We start from the raw sequence: 19302 nt of genomic DNA on the forward strand, positions 1-19302 counted from the left end.
GAAGACACAATCTACCTTTTATCTATCAAACTCTTTTCTTCATCGAAGCTCTCTCTTACCCCCTGTTTGCACATAGCTTCAGCCGTTAACAACCTTTGGAAATACCAACAGATATTTTTCTTACATAAATCTAGTGCGTATTGTTCCAGGTTCAATTATATGCAATGGAATGATACAAACTTGGAACATCAATCCATAATCTATGAACAGATTGGTAGAAGTATTCGATATATCTTGATAAAACTCTTAAATTCGTGGCAAAGCTTGTTGATCATGGCTTCTTTTTTTTTTTTTTTCCTTTTCTTTTTTTTTTAAACAACTTCATGACCAACACAGATCAAACATCCATCCAGTCTACATTGTTCTTTTTTTTTTTCATTATAACATACAAATGCCCATTTACAAATAATACACCAAAATGAATAAAAGTTTGGATACCAAAATGAAGATTTGTTCCAACTGATATAATGCCTTCAGTGTACAAAGGTCCATGTGAAAGTCTTTTCCATGTGTTACAGCATAGGGCACAGTTGCAGTACAGAAGTACTCTGAGAGCCATTCTTCCTTTATAAAATACTGCTGAACATCCAACTGTTGTCCATATAGTCATTTACGGAATTAACACATGTTTTACTGTAATCTTGGCCAGTATTGAGACATATCAGGTTCACTGCCAGGAACTTGAACTGGGACTGACACTCCAGGGGAAATGAGACCTGAAAATTGAGAGGGAAAATGGATATTTTAGTTTTTCTATACATAGCACAATTTTTGCTTTACAGTTTCACAGATTTGTGCTTGAATTCTAGTAAAGCATTAACTCTCCCCATCTACCAGCCTGCAGAATCAGGTATGTGTATATTTTAAAAACCTATGCACATCTCACTGATTTGTTGTTATAAATAAACTGTCATGCTTTGAGATAAATGCCAGAGCCTCAGCTCAGTTGTATCAGTTGAGAATTCAGCCCAAAATACACTGAACAGTTCTAGTCTTTTTGAAAGTGTCTCCTGTTTATTCTGACACCCTTTTTTACCCCGTTTTGCCCTTTTTTATGCATAGGGTAATATTTCTACAGGTTCCCTGCCTTTTCTCTAACTTCAAATTTCTAGCAGTAAATAACATCTGACACAGACACAGTAAAAATACACTCAGCCTTGTAAACACTTTCACATACACTCAACCTCACTAGTGTGGGTTTCTCTGGTGAAATTTAATGCTGAAATAAATGCTGCTTTAGAAATTAATTAAATGGGGGAGATTTTGCGGGATGGGGGGCTCGCTGAAGAGCTTTCCACTGTCCTGCTATTGGGACACCACCTCTGTTAACCTGCTGTCTTTCATTCAGCCCTCCAGCAGCAGCTTAAAAATCAGAATTTTTGCTCCAGCTTGCAAGGTTTTTACATTTTCATCTTCTGCCTGGTCCGGCAGCTACTGACCCCAACGGGGACCTCTCCCAGTGAACACATGTGGAAAACCTGATGGCTGGATCAAGGCAGAGAGGCTGGGGGAGCACGGGGTCACTCACCTGTGGAAGTGGTGCCAGAGGTGCCCATTGGCTGGCTGTTCATGTGTGTCTGCATGTGAGGAGGGGTGTATGTATCATAGCTCCGTCCATTCACCGATGGACTGGTGGGCAGCATGCAAGAGTAGGAGGAGGTCTGGCTGGGTACCGGGGGCTGTGGGAGCAAAGGACAGAACAGTGTTAATTATCAGTGGAGGTAAACACGGCCTCAGGCTGCTCTGGATGGACGTGCCAGCCCTCAGCAGCAGGTGGGCACCAGCAGGAATGAGCTTCGGTTTCAAATTCAGGGAGCCCAATGTAAAGCCCTGTTTAGGAGCTCAACCAAACGGCCTCTTCACGAAGGTGTTCGGTCTAAAAAATCAACATGGACAGTCACTGGAGCTTTTTCAGACGTGCTTGGCGAGCAGATCCCTACATCTGGGTGCTAATGGAGGTGTTACATACCTAAGCCCGAGCGATGCACTCATTTATACCCACGTAAAAGAAAGATGTCTCATACTATTTGCAGCCAGAGACAGGGCCAACATCTTACCTCACATTTGATGATGTAACTAAGAACTGTTAGGGGTGTAACTAAAAATTACTCCACTGGGGCACACAGGCTGGTCGTGCACCTGCAAGCCTGGGGCACATACACACAGTGTGTGGGTCTGGGGTGACTGAGGCTCTGAAGAGGGATCCCCAAACCCATTCACACATGTGCATTGATCCCCTGTCAGAGCCACAATCACCCCACATCCGCACCAGCAGCATCCCAGGAGAACAGACATCTCCATTTACCCAAACTCCAACTTTTAAAACCCTACCTGCCAGGGGGCAGAGCAGCTGGGGGCAGGGGCTGAGGGATTAAGCAGGGGCTTCTCCTGCTCCAGCGTGCCTGGTGAGTGGGGACCAGTGCAGCCTTGACACAGAGAGGCAGTGGGGGAGCAGGAAGCAGGATAATTCCCGCTCCAAGCACACAAGACTCAACACATCTGCACATATTTCCTCTGTCTGCACATCCCTGACACACACTGACTCCAAAAATATTGACAGCCTCACTTGCTAGGCACACATGCTTGTGCTTTGGGAGAACTAGCAGCTCACCATACATCCACAGGGACATGCCAATGGTTTGGCTGCCAAAACCTCCCCCTCCAACACTGCGTGGCTACCATGCCATGGTGACCACGTAGGCAGGGTTTTCCAGAGCAGCTTACACGTGCCAGGTCCCTGCCCAGGTGCCCGGTGCTGAATCGGGGGCCTCCTGCATTCCCAAGGGTCCCCTCCTGGATCAGCCTTTTGATCCTTTGTCGCCTGCTCTCAGCCTGCTGCCAGGAACGGCACCGCCGGCCTCCGGCATCACGGAACAGCGGCGTAGCCAACATCACTTCTTTCCATAGACTCGCAAGACTCTAACTTTATTTGGTTAATTTTGGTTCAGCAATTAGTAACATAGTAATTGCCACAGCGAAGGAGTCAGGCTCTCTAATCTGCTCGCCTGTCTCTAGCAGTGGTCAATGCTGTGTGCCTCAGACAAAGCTGTAAAACTCCCGTAATTGGCCAGCACCTTCCTAGGCCAACCCCACCATTAAAAAAGGAGGAATTTTGCATCTGAAAGGTCTATAGAAACAGACCCCAAAGGAATAGATTTCTTCCTAACCCAGCTGGTGATCAGCTAATGCTTTCAGGCATGAGGATTGACAGCTCTTGCAATTCTGGCTTAGCTGGCATAACCACTGATGCTAATCACATCCTTCCCTCTCTCAGGTGTTCCTAATGTGCCGCTGCCACAATACCTACACCCAGAATGTCTGATCCCTCCAGCAGCTTATTCAGGCAGCAATTTCCACGATATGGCACCAGTGAGTTCCACAGGTTAACCACAGGGTTTTTTCCAAAAAGCGTTTTTTCATCTCAGATTTGTTGCCTTGCAAATTTGAGGACTTCCCACTTTAAAATTCAGAAAAAGGTACTTGTTGAGCACCGGATCCTTCAGCTTCCTATACCTTCTGATTCTCCCCCAAAGAGGGCATCTTTCCTGATGCCTTTGGTGCTGGTTTCCCTGCAGCATGATTTGGGTCCGTAACCCCTCATCCCGCAGAGGAAGGGCCTCCACCCACACTCCCACATATCCCAGGGGCCACCAAGCCCCGAGGGAGCACCGTGCCATGGTGATGGCGCTGGACTTACTTGCATAGGCAGGTTGTTGGCCATGGTGAAGCTGGGCATGGGCGGCAGCGCACTGTACGTGTTTGTGAGCGCCGTGTCCGTTCTGCCCAACATGGAACCTGATGTGAAAGAGGAAACTATAATAGAATAGACAGATAGATGAACACATTAGTTCAACCACAATTACAACCGGCAATACAGTCTCAAAGCCTCGTTTTCCCAAGAGGACGGATGAACGTGAGCGGGTTGTTGGCATTACCGGGGGTGGTTGGTTGCGGGATCGGCTGGTAAACGCTTGTGCTGAAACTACTACTGATGGGAATGTGGCTGGGAGTGTTGCTGGCTTGTCTTCGCTGGTTCCTCAGCTTCTCTTCCCTTCTCCACTTGGCCCTTCTGTTGGAAAACCATACCTGGAAATACAGCATTTGAGAGCCGTGAGTGACCTTACAAGGACTAGAGGTGTGGGGCCTCCCCCACGTAGCTCAAGGCCGTGGCTTGCGGTGGAGCAAAGCAGCGGGTGAAAGCAAAGCCCAGCTGCTGCTATTTTGCTGAAAGGGGGATAAGGACAAATACCTGATCATAAATAGGGGCTGCCCTATAGGTGCTTTGAGAAGCCAGGAATAACAAAATCGAAAGAGTAATAGTAAAAATAATAATAATATTTATAATTGCAGAGCAACTCAGTACCTGTATCCTTGCTTCGGGCAGGTCTATTTTAGCAGCTAGTCTCTCTCTTGCAAACACATCGGGATAGTGGGTCCTCTCAAATTCTGCAGAAGGAAATATTCCTGCGTTAGTTGCAAAGAGTTAACGTGGCCAACTGTAAAGTCAGAGTTGTTCCTGCACTGCCTGTGCTCTAAATGCTCTTAAGAAGCATCACTGTAAAGGCAAAGCTGAGCTTTCTCTGTGTGTGTGTGTGTGTGTGTGTGTGTTTCTCTGTATGTGTGTTAGGAAGGAGGACGCCTTGCCTGCTGGGGAATATTGCTATGGGGATAGGCAGGCTTGGGTGCAATGCTTCGTCTTTCAAGAAGCAGTGAGGGCTTCTGCCTCCGCCGAGGGGGTCCCCAAGGCAGCTCTGACCCTGTCACCAAGAAGCGAAATGGCACGTTGCTAAATAACAGCGCAGAATCAGAACAGAGATCCGCAGCAGGTCAGAGGCGAGGTGCGCCCAGGCCGGTCAGGGAAAAGGGCACCTGCTCCCAGCCCCGGGCAGCAGCAGCAGCACTGGGGATGGAGAGCGAGCGTGGGGGCAGGCATGGAGGGCTGCTGCCAGCCCCAGCTGCCCGCCCTCGCCTTCCCAGCTCACAGCAATGCAGCCCGGCCAGGGACAGTGGGCAGGAGGAGATGTTTCCCCCCTGAAAGGAGCCCAGGGTGCAGCATCGATATTCCCGTATGATCTGTGCCCTGAATATCTTCCCTTTGAAAAACCTTTTAACAGCTTTTTAGGGCATACCACAGCCATCAATGAATATTTGGAGCTCAGTGCATAAAAGAGCACGGAGGGAGCCACGGACTTTAAATATATACGTATATATAAGGCACGTGAATGCCATGCCTACGTTCAGCTGTTAATGTAGTCGGGGCACATTTTGCTTTTCTCTCCTGCTTCAGCCGTAGGAAAATGTCACTCACCTTTCTCAAGGGCTTCGATTTGCTCTTGGGTAAAGGATGTCCTATTTCTCTGCAGCTTTCTTTTCAGCTGGAGTCTCATTTGGGCCTCGTCTGAATCTTCTCCATTAGAGCTGATGGAGTTAGTGTTTTCCCCTCCTCCCTCCTGTTGTGGACAGCCATCTGTGGAACGGAGAGTAGGAAAGTGAAATGTAGGTACTCTTGTTTTAAGATCCCTATCAGAGAAATAACGCAATTGGAAACAAGTTCAGCCATGTTTGCTGACACCCTCCCTTAAAAATGTCTCGGGTATCAAAGCAGCACAGCGCTAATGACATGGGTAACACGGAAACATTTCAGTTTCCAGCCTTATTGTAAACATCGGAGATGAAGAATTACGATCACCTGGTCTTAATTTCGTTTTGTTTTCCCTCTGGAATAAAACCTGCATAAAAATACTTTCCCCTGAAAGCGATTCTTTCATGAATCACTGTTGAAATGCCATGGCAGTCTCCTCTGCCTGCTGCATTTATTTACCTTTTGCTATATTTAAAATAGTGATGTTCAGTATTTCAGATTATCTATAATCAGTAATTCCTATCTAATCAATTAGATGTTGATAGGTTTGCAGAAAATGCTATTAAGAAACCAAACCAAGCTTGTAATCTTTTTAAAAAAATATTTATCCAGTTTTTATTTGAATTCTGCACAGTCAATTTCATTTTAAAGGTTGTGAATTTAGACGTGCCTGCATTGTTCTGCAGTTTTATTCAACTATTGTATGAGTGTGCATTGCCTTGACACCTATTACTGAGCACAGCTGTAATTATATCATCACCAAGAACAGGCTATAATTGCTGAAAATGGAATTTTATATTTAGATAAAAGGACTGTCCATTCTTTGTAATGTGTTGCACCAGAGAAAAGTAAGATTTCTTTTAAAATTTTAACATGTAATTTTAAAAGAAATAGTAGCTAGTTCACTAACTAGCTAAATACGCTATTCTGCAGCTGAGCGTTTGGCATATCATTTAAGCGGTACATTTTTAATTAGGGCATTTCCACCACTTTTAATGTAATTTCTGTCATTAAACAGGGGAAAGTTTCATTGTGCTCGGGCGAAGGCGGCTGCGGCCCGGGCCGGACGGTGCTGGGGGGCTCCGCGGGCACCCCCGGCCGCCGGGGCCAGAGGGACAGAGGCTGCTGGCGAGGCAGAGAAGTCGTTGTCCCTAAATGAGCTCTCCCTCTCCTTTCAAAGCATATTTTTCGAGGCGTTTTGATGTCGCATAAAGAGGGAGCTGGGGTGAGGGACGCATGGGCTACTTATGCTAATTCCCTTGAAAAGTTACGCCAAAAATAAATAGCGACACTCCCGCGACATCCTTTAAATATTGTGGGAAATCAACTTTAAAGTAATATCATTTATAATCGGCGAACAATGGCCCCGGCCTTCAAAGCTCGGGGGGAATTGTGACAGGATCTGGTGGGACCCTTTCAACCACTTTGAAATGTTTTAAAACCCGAACTTTCTCCTCCATTTAAACACGGGGATTCAAGCGGCAGTGGTCACCATATGGGCGGCCGCAGCCCCATTGAGGCGGCCGGCGGCGGGTGAATAGCGGGGGTGCGGGGGGGGCCGCCTTTCAGGGCACACAAAGCCCCGGGCCCGGGGACGGCCGCCGCGGCGGGGCAGCGCCCTGCCAAGCGCGGGTGGCAGCGCCGGGGGCCGCGCCCGCCCGCGGCGGGGGCCGCGCTCACCTCCGCCACCGCCCTCATCCATCACTGTCCGCTCCGGACGGGCCCGCACCGACCCGGGGCCAAGGGGGAGGCCGGGGAGGAGCCGCCCGGAGCCTGCGGGGATGCCCGCGGGCCCCCCGCACCGTCCCCGCCGGGTAGCAGAGTGGGCCAGCCCGAACCGGGCACCTCCCTTGCCCCCACACCCTTTTTATCCTTAAAACTTTTAAGGCCGTACTTTTTTTTTTTTCTTTTTTTTTTTTCTTTTTTTTTTGCCACTCCCCATCTCCCTCAGACCTTTCGGCCAGCTAAAAGTTTCACCTAAACTCGCTTATGATCGCTTCAAACCGCAGCCCATCATTTCAAACCCCAGGACAATTAAGATATCTTCTTTTTAGACACACACACCCCTTTTTTTTTTCCCTAGGTTTTTTTTTCTCTTTTTTTTTTTAAAGCCCCTAAAAGGAGGGGATCTCAATAGGGCTGTTCCACCTTCCAGACCTAATCCGTAAGAAAGCAAGTGAATGTCCGTCCCTATTATCCTACAGCTAGACCATCTGACGCTGGGTATAGGATTTGTTTCCTGGAAAAAAAAAAAAAGGGGACAAAAAAAAAAAAGACGCTGGGAAATAAAATCATTCCTTAGTTTCTTAGTGTCTTAATCAGTGAGGCGGAAAACAAGCAAAAAAAGATAGCAAACCAATTGCGGCACCTCTCAGCTATAGAGCCGGGATCAAAACATTGTAGCATCTGTTGAAAGAGAAAGTGTCTAAATCCTATAGAAGGCTTTAGTCTTATAAGAGAGGGAGGGGATAAAAAAAAAGATAAGAAACAGTGTCTCGGTGATCCCTAAAACCACTAAATCACTGGAGAATTTCTCTCGGATAGAGATGTCTCTTTTTGTTCTGTCAGCCCTCATGTATCCATTATTTTATTCACTGCTGCATGGCGTTTATCAGATTGAGACCATATTTGTACCCCTCTGAGACCTAACCTCGCCTTATGCTTTTTGAGTAATGGACTCTTAAAATCCGGTAACATACCCCTGCAAGGGAAAAACATTAGAGGGAGCATGAATATTCCAGAGGAAATCCATTTTATTAATTTTAATTTTGCCATGCGGATGTTTTAAGTGCCTGCCTGCCTCCCCCTCGCCTCTCCTGCCCACGCACACACGCACCCCCGGGCCGAGCCAGCCCTGCCCCGCAAACGCTTTATTTCGGCTGCGGTTTTAGGAGGGGGTTCCCGAGGTCTTCCCGCCGCTCACGCTCCGGCCCGGGGAACTGCGGGAACTGCGCTCATCTCCACGCCACGGGAAGGGGCCACCACGGGCTCCCAAAGCGCCACCGACCCCCGCACGCTCCCAGCCTCTGTGGCTGGTGCGGCCGAAGGGCCGCCGGCCCCAGGTGAGCGCCTGCCCCGCACCTCCCGCACCCGCGGCTGGGCCTCGCCACCACCGCTCTGCGGCCGGGAGCGCCCAAAATTTCTCAATTTAACGCCTCTTTTAAGAAAACAAAAACCAGAAAAACAAAACCACACACGGGCGGGAAGGGAGGGCGCCCGGCCGGTGGGAGCCACGGGGGCGGAAGGTGCGGTGCCTCCGCCACGCACCGCTCCGCGGTTTGGCTCTCGGGTGCGGGGCAGGGGAGGAAGGGCGCCGAGACACGGGGATGGCCGAGAGGCCCCGGGCCGGGGCAGGGCCCCGCAGGTAGGGGCGAGCCGGGGGTAGGAGCCGTCCCGGTTCCTGGGGTGGATATCGGGCAAAACAAAATGTAAAAAAAAAAAAAAAAACCCAAACCAAAAACAAACAAAAAAAACCAAACCAAAACCACAACCAAACAACAAAAAATACCAAAGTGGGGGTGGGGGGAAGCGAGGACTCCGCTCTATCTTTCTAGTGTCCTTCATAGACTGTTTTCTTCTCTTAAAACTGACATGTCTAATTGGCAAGCGGTGCCATATCGTGTCCAGAGGTCTCCTGTGGAACATTTCTACAGCTGTCTCCTTCAACTAGACGCTTATTCATGTCGCCTTAATGAGAAACAAAACGATCTCTAATGAGCAATTACATAGCGACAGAATTGTTCCCATAACAAATTCTTGCGTGTGACAGAAACATCCTTTGTACCAGATATTCCGCACACTGTTACCGATTTTTTTTTCCTTGCGGGGTGAAAACAAAAAGCAGGTTGTTGTATATAGACACCTCTTCTAAAGGAATGACCAGAGCCAGCGAGAGCCGCGCCTCAACAGAGCCCACATTCAAAAAGAAGCCATTAACCATCTTAAGTATGTAACGTAACATCCCATTATCCTTCATATTATCCCCTTGTCATTCCTACAACAAATACCTATTAATCTTCAGGATAAACAGTTTCCTATATTTACAAAGTTGTTTCGGGTCCATTGAGGAGGAATTATAATCAGCCCTACGGAGATAGTTACCGATCGCCCTGGCTTTGCAGAGAGACCCCGGCGCGGGAAGGCGGCCCAGGCGGGGAGCAGGGGCCCTAATTACCGGGCTGAGGTTAAGGCTCAGCCCTGCATCCCGCCCGGCTGCCGGCACCGCAGCTCGGCGGATGCGGCTTTGGCAGAGGATGCTCCTGAGCTCCTCTGCCTGCCGCCCTGCCGGGGCCGGGTCTGGACAGCCCCCCGGGGCGCCGGACCCCGCACGCACCTGCCCGCAGCCGCCCAGAGAGGCGGCGGGAGGGACATCGCCATCCTCAGGGCTGCGGCCGGGGAGGGGGCGAGGAGGACCCTCATCGGGGCCGCCTCCGCCGAACGAGACCGAACCGAGCCGCCCCGGGCCGGGGAGAGGCGACCGGGCTATCCCTTACCTTGTGCAGGCTGCCCGGGTACCGAGGTGCCGGGATACCAGCCGGGTCGGGTGCCCCAGGTCCCCGTCTGCCCGTTCAGCATCCTTAGCTTGTCGTACATCCCGTCGGCACCCATCTGTTGCTTTTCGCTAGCCAGGTTGCGTAGGACTCTGTTTATCGACGACACCTGGAAGGCAAAGGACAGGAAAGGCAATGGTAGTGCGGTAGCGCGCTCCCCGCCAGCCGCCCGCGCAGCCCCCGCGTCCCCTCCGCGCCCCCTCCGCACAGCGGGCGGCTCGACCTGGGCGCAAGTCAGGGCTTCCCCGAGCGCCGGCTGCGCGCTGCGGCCGCCCCGCACCGCCGTGTCCCAGCCGCCCCGACTCGCTCACTGCTGGTGGTGGTGGTGGTGCAAACAAACAAACAAACCACGGGAAAAAAAAAAAAAAAAAAGCCAAGGAAAAAAAAAAAAAGCCCCAAACCCAACCCTGCAAAACCAGAGTGATGGCTTCGACTGATGCTCGCAGTCCTGAGGCACCAGGCGCAGGGGTGACCCGCATATTGTTTGTTTTTTTTTTTCTTTTCCCTCCTTAAAGGCATTTGTCAGATTCTGTATGAAAAAATGCGTCTGACCCTGCCACATGCAAATGATGTGAACCTGCTATCCTCTCCTCTGATACCAAAACAAAGGAAGCAGAGGCTCGCTACGGCTACCCAGCATTGTACACAGCACACAGGAAGGGTTTTTTCATGAACTTACACTGGGTATATTATCGTTGGTACAGACCCCCTCTGATAGTAATCTGTCTCGAATCTCCCACGCAAAGATGGAGGGGCACTCTCGTTTATACTGCGCTATTTTGCTTACAACTTCTGGAGTCGCTACTCTCGGTTTACTACCTCCGATTGCCCTGGGTCTGATGGAGCCAGTTTCGTAATACCTGCCCAAAATTTTACTCACACATCCATTCGACACCTGGATAGGGAAGTGGACAGAAAATCACATTATTAATAATTTCAAGACAAAAATAAAATTGTTTAAGTATGCATTAAACAATGACAAGCTTACGTTTTGATTGTCCAGCACTTGGACTTTTGCATCTGCATGGGTCTATAACACAAAAATATACCTTAAATGGTATGAGAACTTACTTAGAGAGTCTTTTTTTCTTTAAAAAAAATTACATTCTTGGCCCTACCCTCTACAAAAGTGATACTTTAAAAACATTTGGAAAAAAAAAATCATCTGGTCAAAATGTAATTCTTTTAGCATCAATGTTAAAATACTCCTTAAATGCGAACAATAGCTAAGCCAGACTAGTCTCCATCCTCCTCACTGCTCTTAGCCAAAATACTTGCGGGGGACAGGGTGAGTGAGGCGTTTTCAAGACCTACATATACAAAGTACCCCTGAGCTGCGCCAGATTGCATGAGTGTCTGTAAAGACAGATTCTGGGCTAAAACAGCGTGGCTTTGAGGGGGGTTCTTTTTTTTTTTCCCTCTCTCTCTCTCTATTTTTTTCCGCCTTTTTTTTGGTTTGTTTTGCTTTTCGGAAGAAAAAAAAAGGTAAAAATAAAAAAGCAGTAAGCCACGCCAAATGCATACAGATATCACAAAATCATAAGCAAATAGGAGGGGGAAGGAGGGAAGGAGAGGAAACTGGAATTATGCCGAGCCGTATAATTCAGTTTATTACAGCGAACTAACTGCAACGACAGTGCGGGTTATCACCGGATGGGAATAAAGGGGAACGAAAAATAAAAATTTAAATATTTTAAAAGGCATATATATAGATATACGCGTAGAAGGGTCTATTTGCAGCAACAATCGAGCAGATGGATGGTTTTATTAGGCTGGAAGGCGGGTGGTGGTGGTGCGTGGGTGGGTGTGGGGGGTCGCATTAGCGCCCGGGCGCCCGGCGGTGACACAGCGGCGCTGGAGCGGAGCGGACGGAGCGGTGGGAGGACGGGGGGCGCCGCCGCCTTCACCTGCAGGATCCGGGAGATGTCGCAGGGCCGGGCGCCGCTGTGAGCGAGTTCCACGATCTTCTGCCGCGTGGAGTCGGGCAGCGGCCTCCCGTTGACGAACACCCCGCCGAGCTGGTTCACGCCGCTGTGACCTGCGGGAAGCACAGCGCCCACCATAGCACCCTCCGCTCCCGCCCGACCCGCGCACACCCCGCCGGGCGAACGAGGGCTCCGCGCAGCTCCGCCGCTCCGCTCCGCGCCCATCCGCTTCGCCCGACCGGGGGCCACCGCTCCCGACCCGGCTCCGGCCTCGGCCCCGTCCTCGCCCACTTGCTCCCCGGGAGCCACCGCGGCTCAGAAAATGCGTTTTCGCCGCACTCCCCGTCTGCGAAACCCGCGGCAGCCGCGAACCCCCAAACCCAACCCAAAAGCCCAGAATATTCCCGGGCTGGATCGCCTTGGGTTGCTCCCTTGCTTTGCCTTTTTTTTTTTTTTTCTTTTCCTCCCCACCAAAAAAATAAAAACCCCAAAGCCCAAGCCCAAGCGAGCCTGCCTGCATCCGCACAGCCGCAGCTCGCTTCGCCAAAAGCAAAGCGAGAGGCTGCCTCGCCAGTGCCCAACCTGAAGCTCCAGGCTTTGGAGGGTCTCCCTGGAGAAGCTCTGCTCTACGCGCTCTCCGCTCTCCTCTCTTTGGAGCCTCCTGATAAATTGACTCCAAGAGCCCAGGCTTCTTAGCAATAAATAAGCTCCAAATATAGAAGAGGGGGAAAATATGATGAGCCTCTCTGACATTTGTCTTTAAAATAAAACTAGCTGCACGTCAAGTTTGAGCTTAATTTCTGGAAATAGGCGGAAGTCGCCCCGGATCATGCATGGAAGGCTAATTGAAAAGATCAGTTGGAGCACTTGTGGCAGGCGTGTCACTTTATGACAGTACTCTGCTTTTGAAAATTGCATCGTCACGACAAATAGTAGCATGATAAAACGACCCTTTCTGTCCGCATTTGGATATCACTCAGACTAGATTGAACTCTACTCGCTCTCCCTCCGAGGGAGGCTGCGGTTTGCGGTAGCCGGGGGCTCTGCGCGGACACACCGAGGGGGCGCGCTCCCCGCGCAATGGATTCGAAGTGACATCGGGGCTGGGGAATTTGCCGCCCCGGCCCAGCAGCGCGGCCGGCGCTGCGACCTGCGCTTCCCACCGCGGGGAGAGGAGCCCCGCGTCCCTCCCCGCCCGCGCCCCGGGGGGCTCGGGGCTGCGCCCCGGCGGGCGGGCCGGCTCGGGGCGGCGGTGGGCGACCGGGGGGCGCAGCCCCACGGCTGCTCCCCCCCCTGCCCAGCCAGCGCCATCCCCCCCCGTCCCCGTCAATGCGGTGCGGGGAGCCCATTTCAAGGGGGGGACCCTCTCCGACATAAAAAATGGCAGCGGGGAAAGCAAAATCAAAGTTTCACTTAAAAGGTTAAGCCTTAATCATTATATAATTTCCCTGGAGAGCGGTGTAGATCTCGCCCAGTGGCAATGATTATGCGCCTTGTATTCTATTGCTAGTCATCTAATAGGAAAACATATGGTGTCAATTTGGATGCTCTGCACCATATACACCCAGGAGTTATTAACACAAAGCCTGAAGAGCCCGCCGCGACCTTTAAACAAAATAAAGGCTTCACCCGAATGATATCTTTTCTGCGTTTTGCAGTGGCGATCCCAAACGGCCGAGTGAAGGCATCCCCCATTACCATAAACCCTCGGCACGCCACGGCCAAGGGCAGCCGCCGCCGTCCTTGCGAGGCGCAGGTAGTACCCTTGCCGGGTTGCCGAGGCTCAGTTTTTGCTCGGGATACATGGAAATTCATCGCACGGACATCGGCCCCGATAGAAAAAAAAAGAAGGAAAACGACCCCACAAACAAGCATCGAAACAAACAAAATTTTAAAAAAATCAACCAAAAAAAAAAAAAAGCAATCTCTCCACCCAAGGATATCTGAGAAATCCCCAAAACCTCTGTTTTTCCTGATGCTCCTCACACGGGAGCACAACTTATTAACCGGTTGAACGGTGGGATAGGCATCCCCAGCCAGGTTCCAGAGAAGCACCGAGGTGGGGGCCGACCGCCCCGCGCAAGGGCCGCGCAACTCGGCCTGCGCTCCTCGCCACCGCTACACGCGCAGAATAAGCGCTCCCGCGGAGCCCACCCCGCGTCCCGAGGACATGGGGCCTACTCCAGACTGGCTGGGACCTCAGCCCCGGTCCCTTCGACCCCCGCGCAACCCTTTCCGCCGGGACGCAAGGAGAGGCCGCCTCTCACCGCCCCCCGCACCCGTCTCCGTGCGCTCCTGCCTGGTGCCAGCGCTTTCCTCTCTGAGAAACGCTCAGGCCTCTCGGCGAGGTCTTAACGACAGCAACGACAACAACAACAACAACAGCAGATAAAACGTCCCCCAGAAAATTACTAATCCACAAAGACATCAGAATCGGGAAGCAAATAAACTCAGAAGGTGACGAGGAACTGCACCTAACGCGGAGTGCCTTTTTCCTGCCCGACTCCCACCGCAAACCAGACAGGGACACAGCCAGGTCCTGGGCCACGAGCCGGGCCAGCCCCCGTGGCCCGGGAGCCGTGACAGCGCTCCCGGCCCCCTCCCCGCCGCCCACGGCTGTACCCGCGCCCCGACGGGGCGGGCGGCGCTCCCGGCCGCACAGGGGTCCCAGCTCCCGGCGGAGCCGCCTCTCCCTCCCCCGCCCGAGCGAGCCCTCCGCCTCGGTGTGCCGGCCCGCTCCTGCGCGCCCGCGGCCGCCCCGCCTGCCCTCCGCGGCCGCGAAGGGGCGCGGAGTCACTTACTGTTCTGCATGTTGGGCTGATAGAGCAGTATCCCACGGGGGTCGCCTATAGCAGTCTATCAGTGATAAAATAGGCGTTAATCAGGCGAGGTAGTGCACACAGTTAAGCTGCAGAGAGGCTAATATCTCACAGGCTGATTTTGTTATCCTTAGGCATCTTCCCCCGGTTAGTTTAAGGATTTGGGGGTTTTTAATATCTCAAGGCAAAAATGTACATATGTATCCCTAACACGCGGGGGAAAAAAATTAAGAGAAGCAGCCCGCCAAGTGGTTTCTCGTTTTAATTGCATGCAGGTGGCGTATTGCCTCGTCGTTAGTGCCCTTCGCTGAGGTGGTGTATTAAGTGGAGCGACAACAATCACAAAGAGAGTCCGAAGTCATGTTTTTAAAACTTGCCTGAAAGCAGGGTGGACTGTCCTCTCATACAATTTAGGGACTCGCACATCTGCGTGTCACTAGTTAAAGTCTTCCCTCTAGGACAAAGCAGAAGAGGTACATTAAAAAGTGTGGAGCGGCGCCGGGAAGGTGTGCGGGGCGGCGGGGCGCGGGCTGGGGGGGAGCGCAGCGGAGCGGGGCGGGCGGCGCTGCCCGGGGGCTGCGCGGGCACCGGCGGCGGGGGCGGGGAGGTGGCGGGGGGGAGCCCTCCGCCGGCTGCCCTGCATGCTGGGAGCGGGGCTCCATTTTTACCTCCGGGTATTTCCTCGAGTTATTTATTTCTCCCCCCCCCCCCTTTCCCCTCGGCACTGGCAACTTTTTCTACCCCAAACTCCCCGTCTTTTGATTAACTTCTTTTTTGGTCTTTAGATCTTCCCCTTTTTCACTGTACTGTGACACACGCTGTCTACCTCGCCTCACTGCTTTAAAAAGTAAGAACAGGAGGGGGTGAGAACTGTTAAACAAAGCCTACAGAAAGCGAACAATGGCCTCCATTCTGCTCCTCTACCCAAACCCCGAGTGCAGAAACCCAGGCTCCTTAACCGGCCGCGCAGCTTCCCAACTCAACGGACCAACAACCCTCCAACTTACAAAGAGCAGAGAAACAAGCCCCTTCTCCCTTCATTAGTGCCTGCCTTGACCCAGCGCCTGGACAGTCCCCAGCGCCTTTCCCCCCCCACCCCCCTCTCTCGCTAGCTCGCTCCCTCCCTCCTTCCTTCCACTGCTCCCTCTCTCCTCCTCTCGCCACCTTCCCTCCCTCCCTCCTTCCCTCTCTCTCCCCCCCCCGCCACCCCCCGGCCCACTTATTTATTTATTTATGCGTCCCCATGTATTTATTTGAAATCGTCGCGGGTGAAAATGGAAAAGTAATTTCTCGTTATAAATATCTGGCGGTAATTGTGTTACTGGTGCGAGTTGTTAGGGGTTGTAAAAAGATACAACAGCTCAGTGGGGTGCTCAATTGGGGAGGGACAATTACAATAAAGAGCCCATTCAAGGGGGTTGCTAAAAAAAAAGGAGGTAAAATAATGAAATAGTCGCAGCCTTCATTTTCTCTCCTTTTTTTTTCGCCTAAAAATACTCATTCTCTTTCTTTTGCGCCTATAATGAATATTAATTTTACTCTTCCTGCATATGATGGAGAATTCAAAGAGGCACGTTTCCCCATTCAGGACTAGCCATGGTATAATTTATTAAGTAGCTTTTAGCAATCTTAAATCCATAAAAATAAACATCAAACAAGTACTTTCTCGCAGCATGAAGACTTTAACTGGTAAATATTTACTGCTCTTTGGAGAGCTACCTGATTAGCAGCAGAGCAAGCTACACTGTACTTCAATGGAGACGTGGTGATATCTCCTTCAGCTGAACTGAACGTGAAGTCATCCCTTTAATACACCAAACACGTCTGCATAGACACACACCGAACGGGAAACCCACTTCTCCAGACACAATTTCCTCCCATATTTCATGCACAAATCATAAACGTGGGGCCTACGGGGTTAAAGAAACCGTCCAGAAAGGCACCAGGAAACTTCCAGCCCTCAGCTCTGCCCGCACGGACCTCAGAAATGACACTGAGTGGGTTTAAAAGAAATGGAGGAGGGGAAAAATAAAAAAAAAAAAAAAGAAAAAAAGAGGGAAAAAAAAAAAAAGAAGAAGACCACGAAACAAAACAAACCCAAACAGAGCCGAAAGCGGTTTACAATAGAAGGCGAGGGTAGCCAAGATCTTCAGCAAGGTAAGAGGAGGCGTGGGACAAGGAGCTGCGTTTCTGCTCAGCAACTCGCCACCGCCTCCAGCCACCGGCCCGGCGGCCCCGGCCAGGCCTGGCGGCCCCGCAACACTAACGCGAAACCGCCTCCTTCTGCCGTGACCCGCATTCGCTGCTGCCCCGTAGGAACCCCCGGACCCTCACCGGGCCCGTGGGACGCGGCCGGCTCCCTCCGAGAACTGGGATGCAATTTGCCGCGTCCTAATAGGCCGGGCCTAATCTGCGACTCGGTTTTTAATCTCGAAATCTTCATATTATCTCGTGGAGGAGAGCAATTTTTTTCCTCCTCTCCCGGTGAAACCGTAATTAGACCTTTAGGAAAAAGTTTCGCGTTCCCGGGGCAAATGAGAAAAAGATAAAAATGAATCGGTTTGCGATGAGGCGTTGGTGAAGGTCAGCAGCTATAAACATTTCTTGTCAAGGGCCACTTTTATTATTTTATGCCCCTAAAATGGAGAAGATGCTGTCACTTTTCTTCTCTAATACGTTGTTGTGGTTTTCCAAAACAGCCTCTGCCAGGTACATTGAATCATTCGAGAAAGTTTGTTTTTAAACTTTCCAGAAATGATTCCTGCTCTGCGTGCCCATGTAACCCTTCCGTGCAAAGCGTTACAAGGTTAAATTCAAACCCAGTTTGTTTTTTTTTTTTTTGCAATTGGACTTGCGAGGGGAAAAGGAATCAAGTTTATTGTTGTGCTTTGCTAGAGCAAATACTTTTTTTTTTCCTTGTATGGACAAGAGTTTGCAACTTCTTAAAAATTAAAAAAAAAAAGCTTTGCTGTAGTTGGGGATCGCAGAGGTGGGTCAAAGAGGCTTTTGTAGAAATAAGATATATTAGGGTTTTTTAAATTAAAAAAAAAAAAAAAAAAAAAGCGTATCGATTTCAAAAGGGAGTAAAAAAATTCCCCACCCCGGGAGCACGGCGAGCCCCGGTGCCGAGCAGGGACGGGGCGGTGCAGGGCATCCGGTGGGGCCCTCCGTGCACGGTGCGGGCTGCTCCGCGCCCCCGGCGCTTCTCCCGCGCCGGAGCTGGGAAAGTTGCCGGCACTAGGGACAAGTTGGGAAGATCCCCGGGTGGCTGATTAAAGCTGACAGCCCTTCAGCTCCGCTCAGCTCCCCGCCTGTACCGCGCCTGGGAGCTGACTTGGCCTAGGATGTGGGTTATTTTTATTTTTTTTTTTTTTTTCCCCACGGAACTCTCCCGGCCGCTCGCTCTGTGTTTCTCCCCCACCATCAGGGGTGAGCCTTCCCTAACCGAGACCGCAGAACACAAAACAGAAGTCGGGGACGGGGCCGCCCCCGGGGCAACGAGGCGCCGCTTCCCTCCCTCTCTCCCTCCCACTCAGCGTGGCGTGGGGCCGGAGCCCTGCTCGGGTCCCACCGCCCCTACGAGCTGGGTACCGGCAGCATCGGCACCACAGACACCGGCACTTGTGCTCTCCCTGACCAGCAAACGCTGCGTGGGAATTACTGCTGCTGGTGTTGGCATTGGTTTCCGAGTCAGATGCTTTAGCTTTTCCAGAGGACACGGGCTCATGTGAAAGGCAGAAAGTTTGTGAGCTCCTGGGCTGGAAAGTTCCCTGGGAAGCTCTCCGGAATGCAAATGGGAATATGAGAGAGAGAGAGAGAGAGAGAGAGAGGGAGAGAGGAGGGGTGAGAGAGAGAGCCCTGCCTAAATATTAAAATGCGAGGAGGAAGAAGTTGGGAGAATAAATGAGCACTCACCTTTATGAGGCATCCTGTCTTGTTGTCAAAGCTCCTGTCAATAGTTTAAGAGCGCACTGATTTAAAATGATGGTGCTTTAAAAAGAGTTGCCAGCAAAATAGTTTTTCTCCACTGAAGCTGCTGGTTGTGTGATCTTGAATTCCTGGGAAGGAGACAGAGATTGACAATAAAATGGGCTGTCAGTGACTGGAGAGCGAGAGATAAAAGAGTGTGTGAGTGAAGTGGGGGAGAGAGAGAGAGAGAGGCAGAGCACACCTATGCTGATTGGTGATGGTTCAAGTGTATTAATGTGTGTGTGCCTTGGTCTCTGCCTCGCCTCCACCGCTCTCCACTGGCCCATTAGTGAAGCCTGACCTCTGTCATCATCCTCCAGCAAAACACTTCCTCCCGAGGAGCGCCGGGGACCCGAGCGGGGGGAAAAAAAAAAAAAACACAAGCGGCGGAGCTCGGGGGGCCCGGCGGTCTCCAAAACCCCACTTTAATGGCTCGGCGGCCCCGCCGCGCCCGCCGCCCGCTCCGCTGCGCTCCCACCCGAATATCGCCGTATGCAAAGCGCCGCCAGCGCCTCCCCGCCGCCCATTGGCCGCCGCCGCCCGCCCCGGCCCAATTGGCCCAGGCGTTTGAATATGAATGCGCAGGGCCCGGCAGCGCCAGCGCGGCCCGCGCCGCCCCGCGCCCATCCCGCACCGCGCCCGCACCGCGCCGCACAGGTCCGCCGGGGGAGGGGGGG

General features: G+C 51.6%; 1 protein-coding gene across 9 annotated transcripts; it reads right to left on the reverse strand.

The window, feature by feature from the left end:
- Positions 1-303: 303 nt before the first annotated feature.
- On the reverse strand, positions 304-19003 carry PAX6 (paired box 6). Of its 9 annotated transcripts, none has more exons than XM_027705319.1 (13): positions 18927-19003; positions 18572-18714; positions 15034-15110; positions 14639-14693; positions 11820-11950; positions 10592-10807; positions 9856-10021; positions 5309-5467; positions 4364-4446; positions 3936-4086; positions 3698-3813; positions 1529-1679; positions 304-716 (listed from the first exon to the last, which is right to left on the reverse strand). In XM_027705319.1, exons 4-13 carry the CDS (start codon positions 14646-14648, stop codon positions 631-633), a joined length of 1269 nt encoding a protein of 422 aa, XP_027561120.1. In that variant the 5' UTR covers positions 14649-14693; positions 15034-15110; positions 18572-18714; positions 18927-19003; the 3' UTR covers positions 304-630. The 9 variants fall into 9 exon arrangements, with proteins under 9 accessions (XP_027561120.1, XP_027561125.1, XP_027561123.1 ...); XM_027705324.1 differs by having other exon boundaries at positions 3698-3795; positions 10793-10807; positions 18828-18974; XM_027705322.1 differs by having other exon boundaries at positions 10793-10807; positions 18828-18974.
- Between the last annotated feature and the right edge of the window lie 299 nt (positions 19004-19302).

The sequence above is a fragment of the Neopelma chrysocephalum genome, unplaced genomic scaffold, assembly GCF_003984885.1.
Source record: "Neopelma chrysocephalum unplaced genomic scaffold, ASM398488v2 Primary Assembly neopelma1_323, whole genome shotgun sequence".
NCBI classification, from domain to species: Eukaryota; Metazoa; Chordata; class Aves; order Passeriformes; family Pipridae; genus Neopelma; species Neopelma chrysocephalum.

Bases quoted from the DNA above. Each gene is read 5' to 3' on its own strand.
- PAX6 (XM_027705319.1), bottom strand. The intron at 4,447-5,308 runs GTGAGTGACATT...TTCCTTCTGCAG, and splicing joins AATCGAAGCCCTTGAGAAAG to AATTTGAGAGGACCCACTAT. The intron at 4,087-4,363 runs GTACTGAGTTGC...CTGTATTTCCAG, and splicing joins TGCCCGAAGCAAGGATACAG to GTATGGTTTTCCAACAGAAG.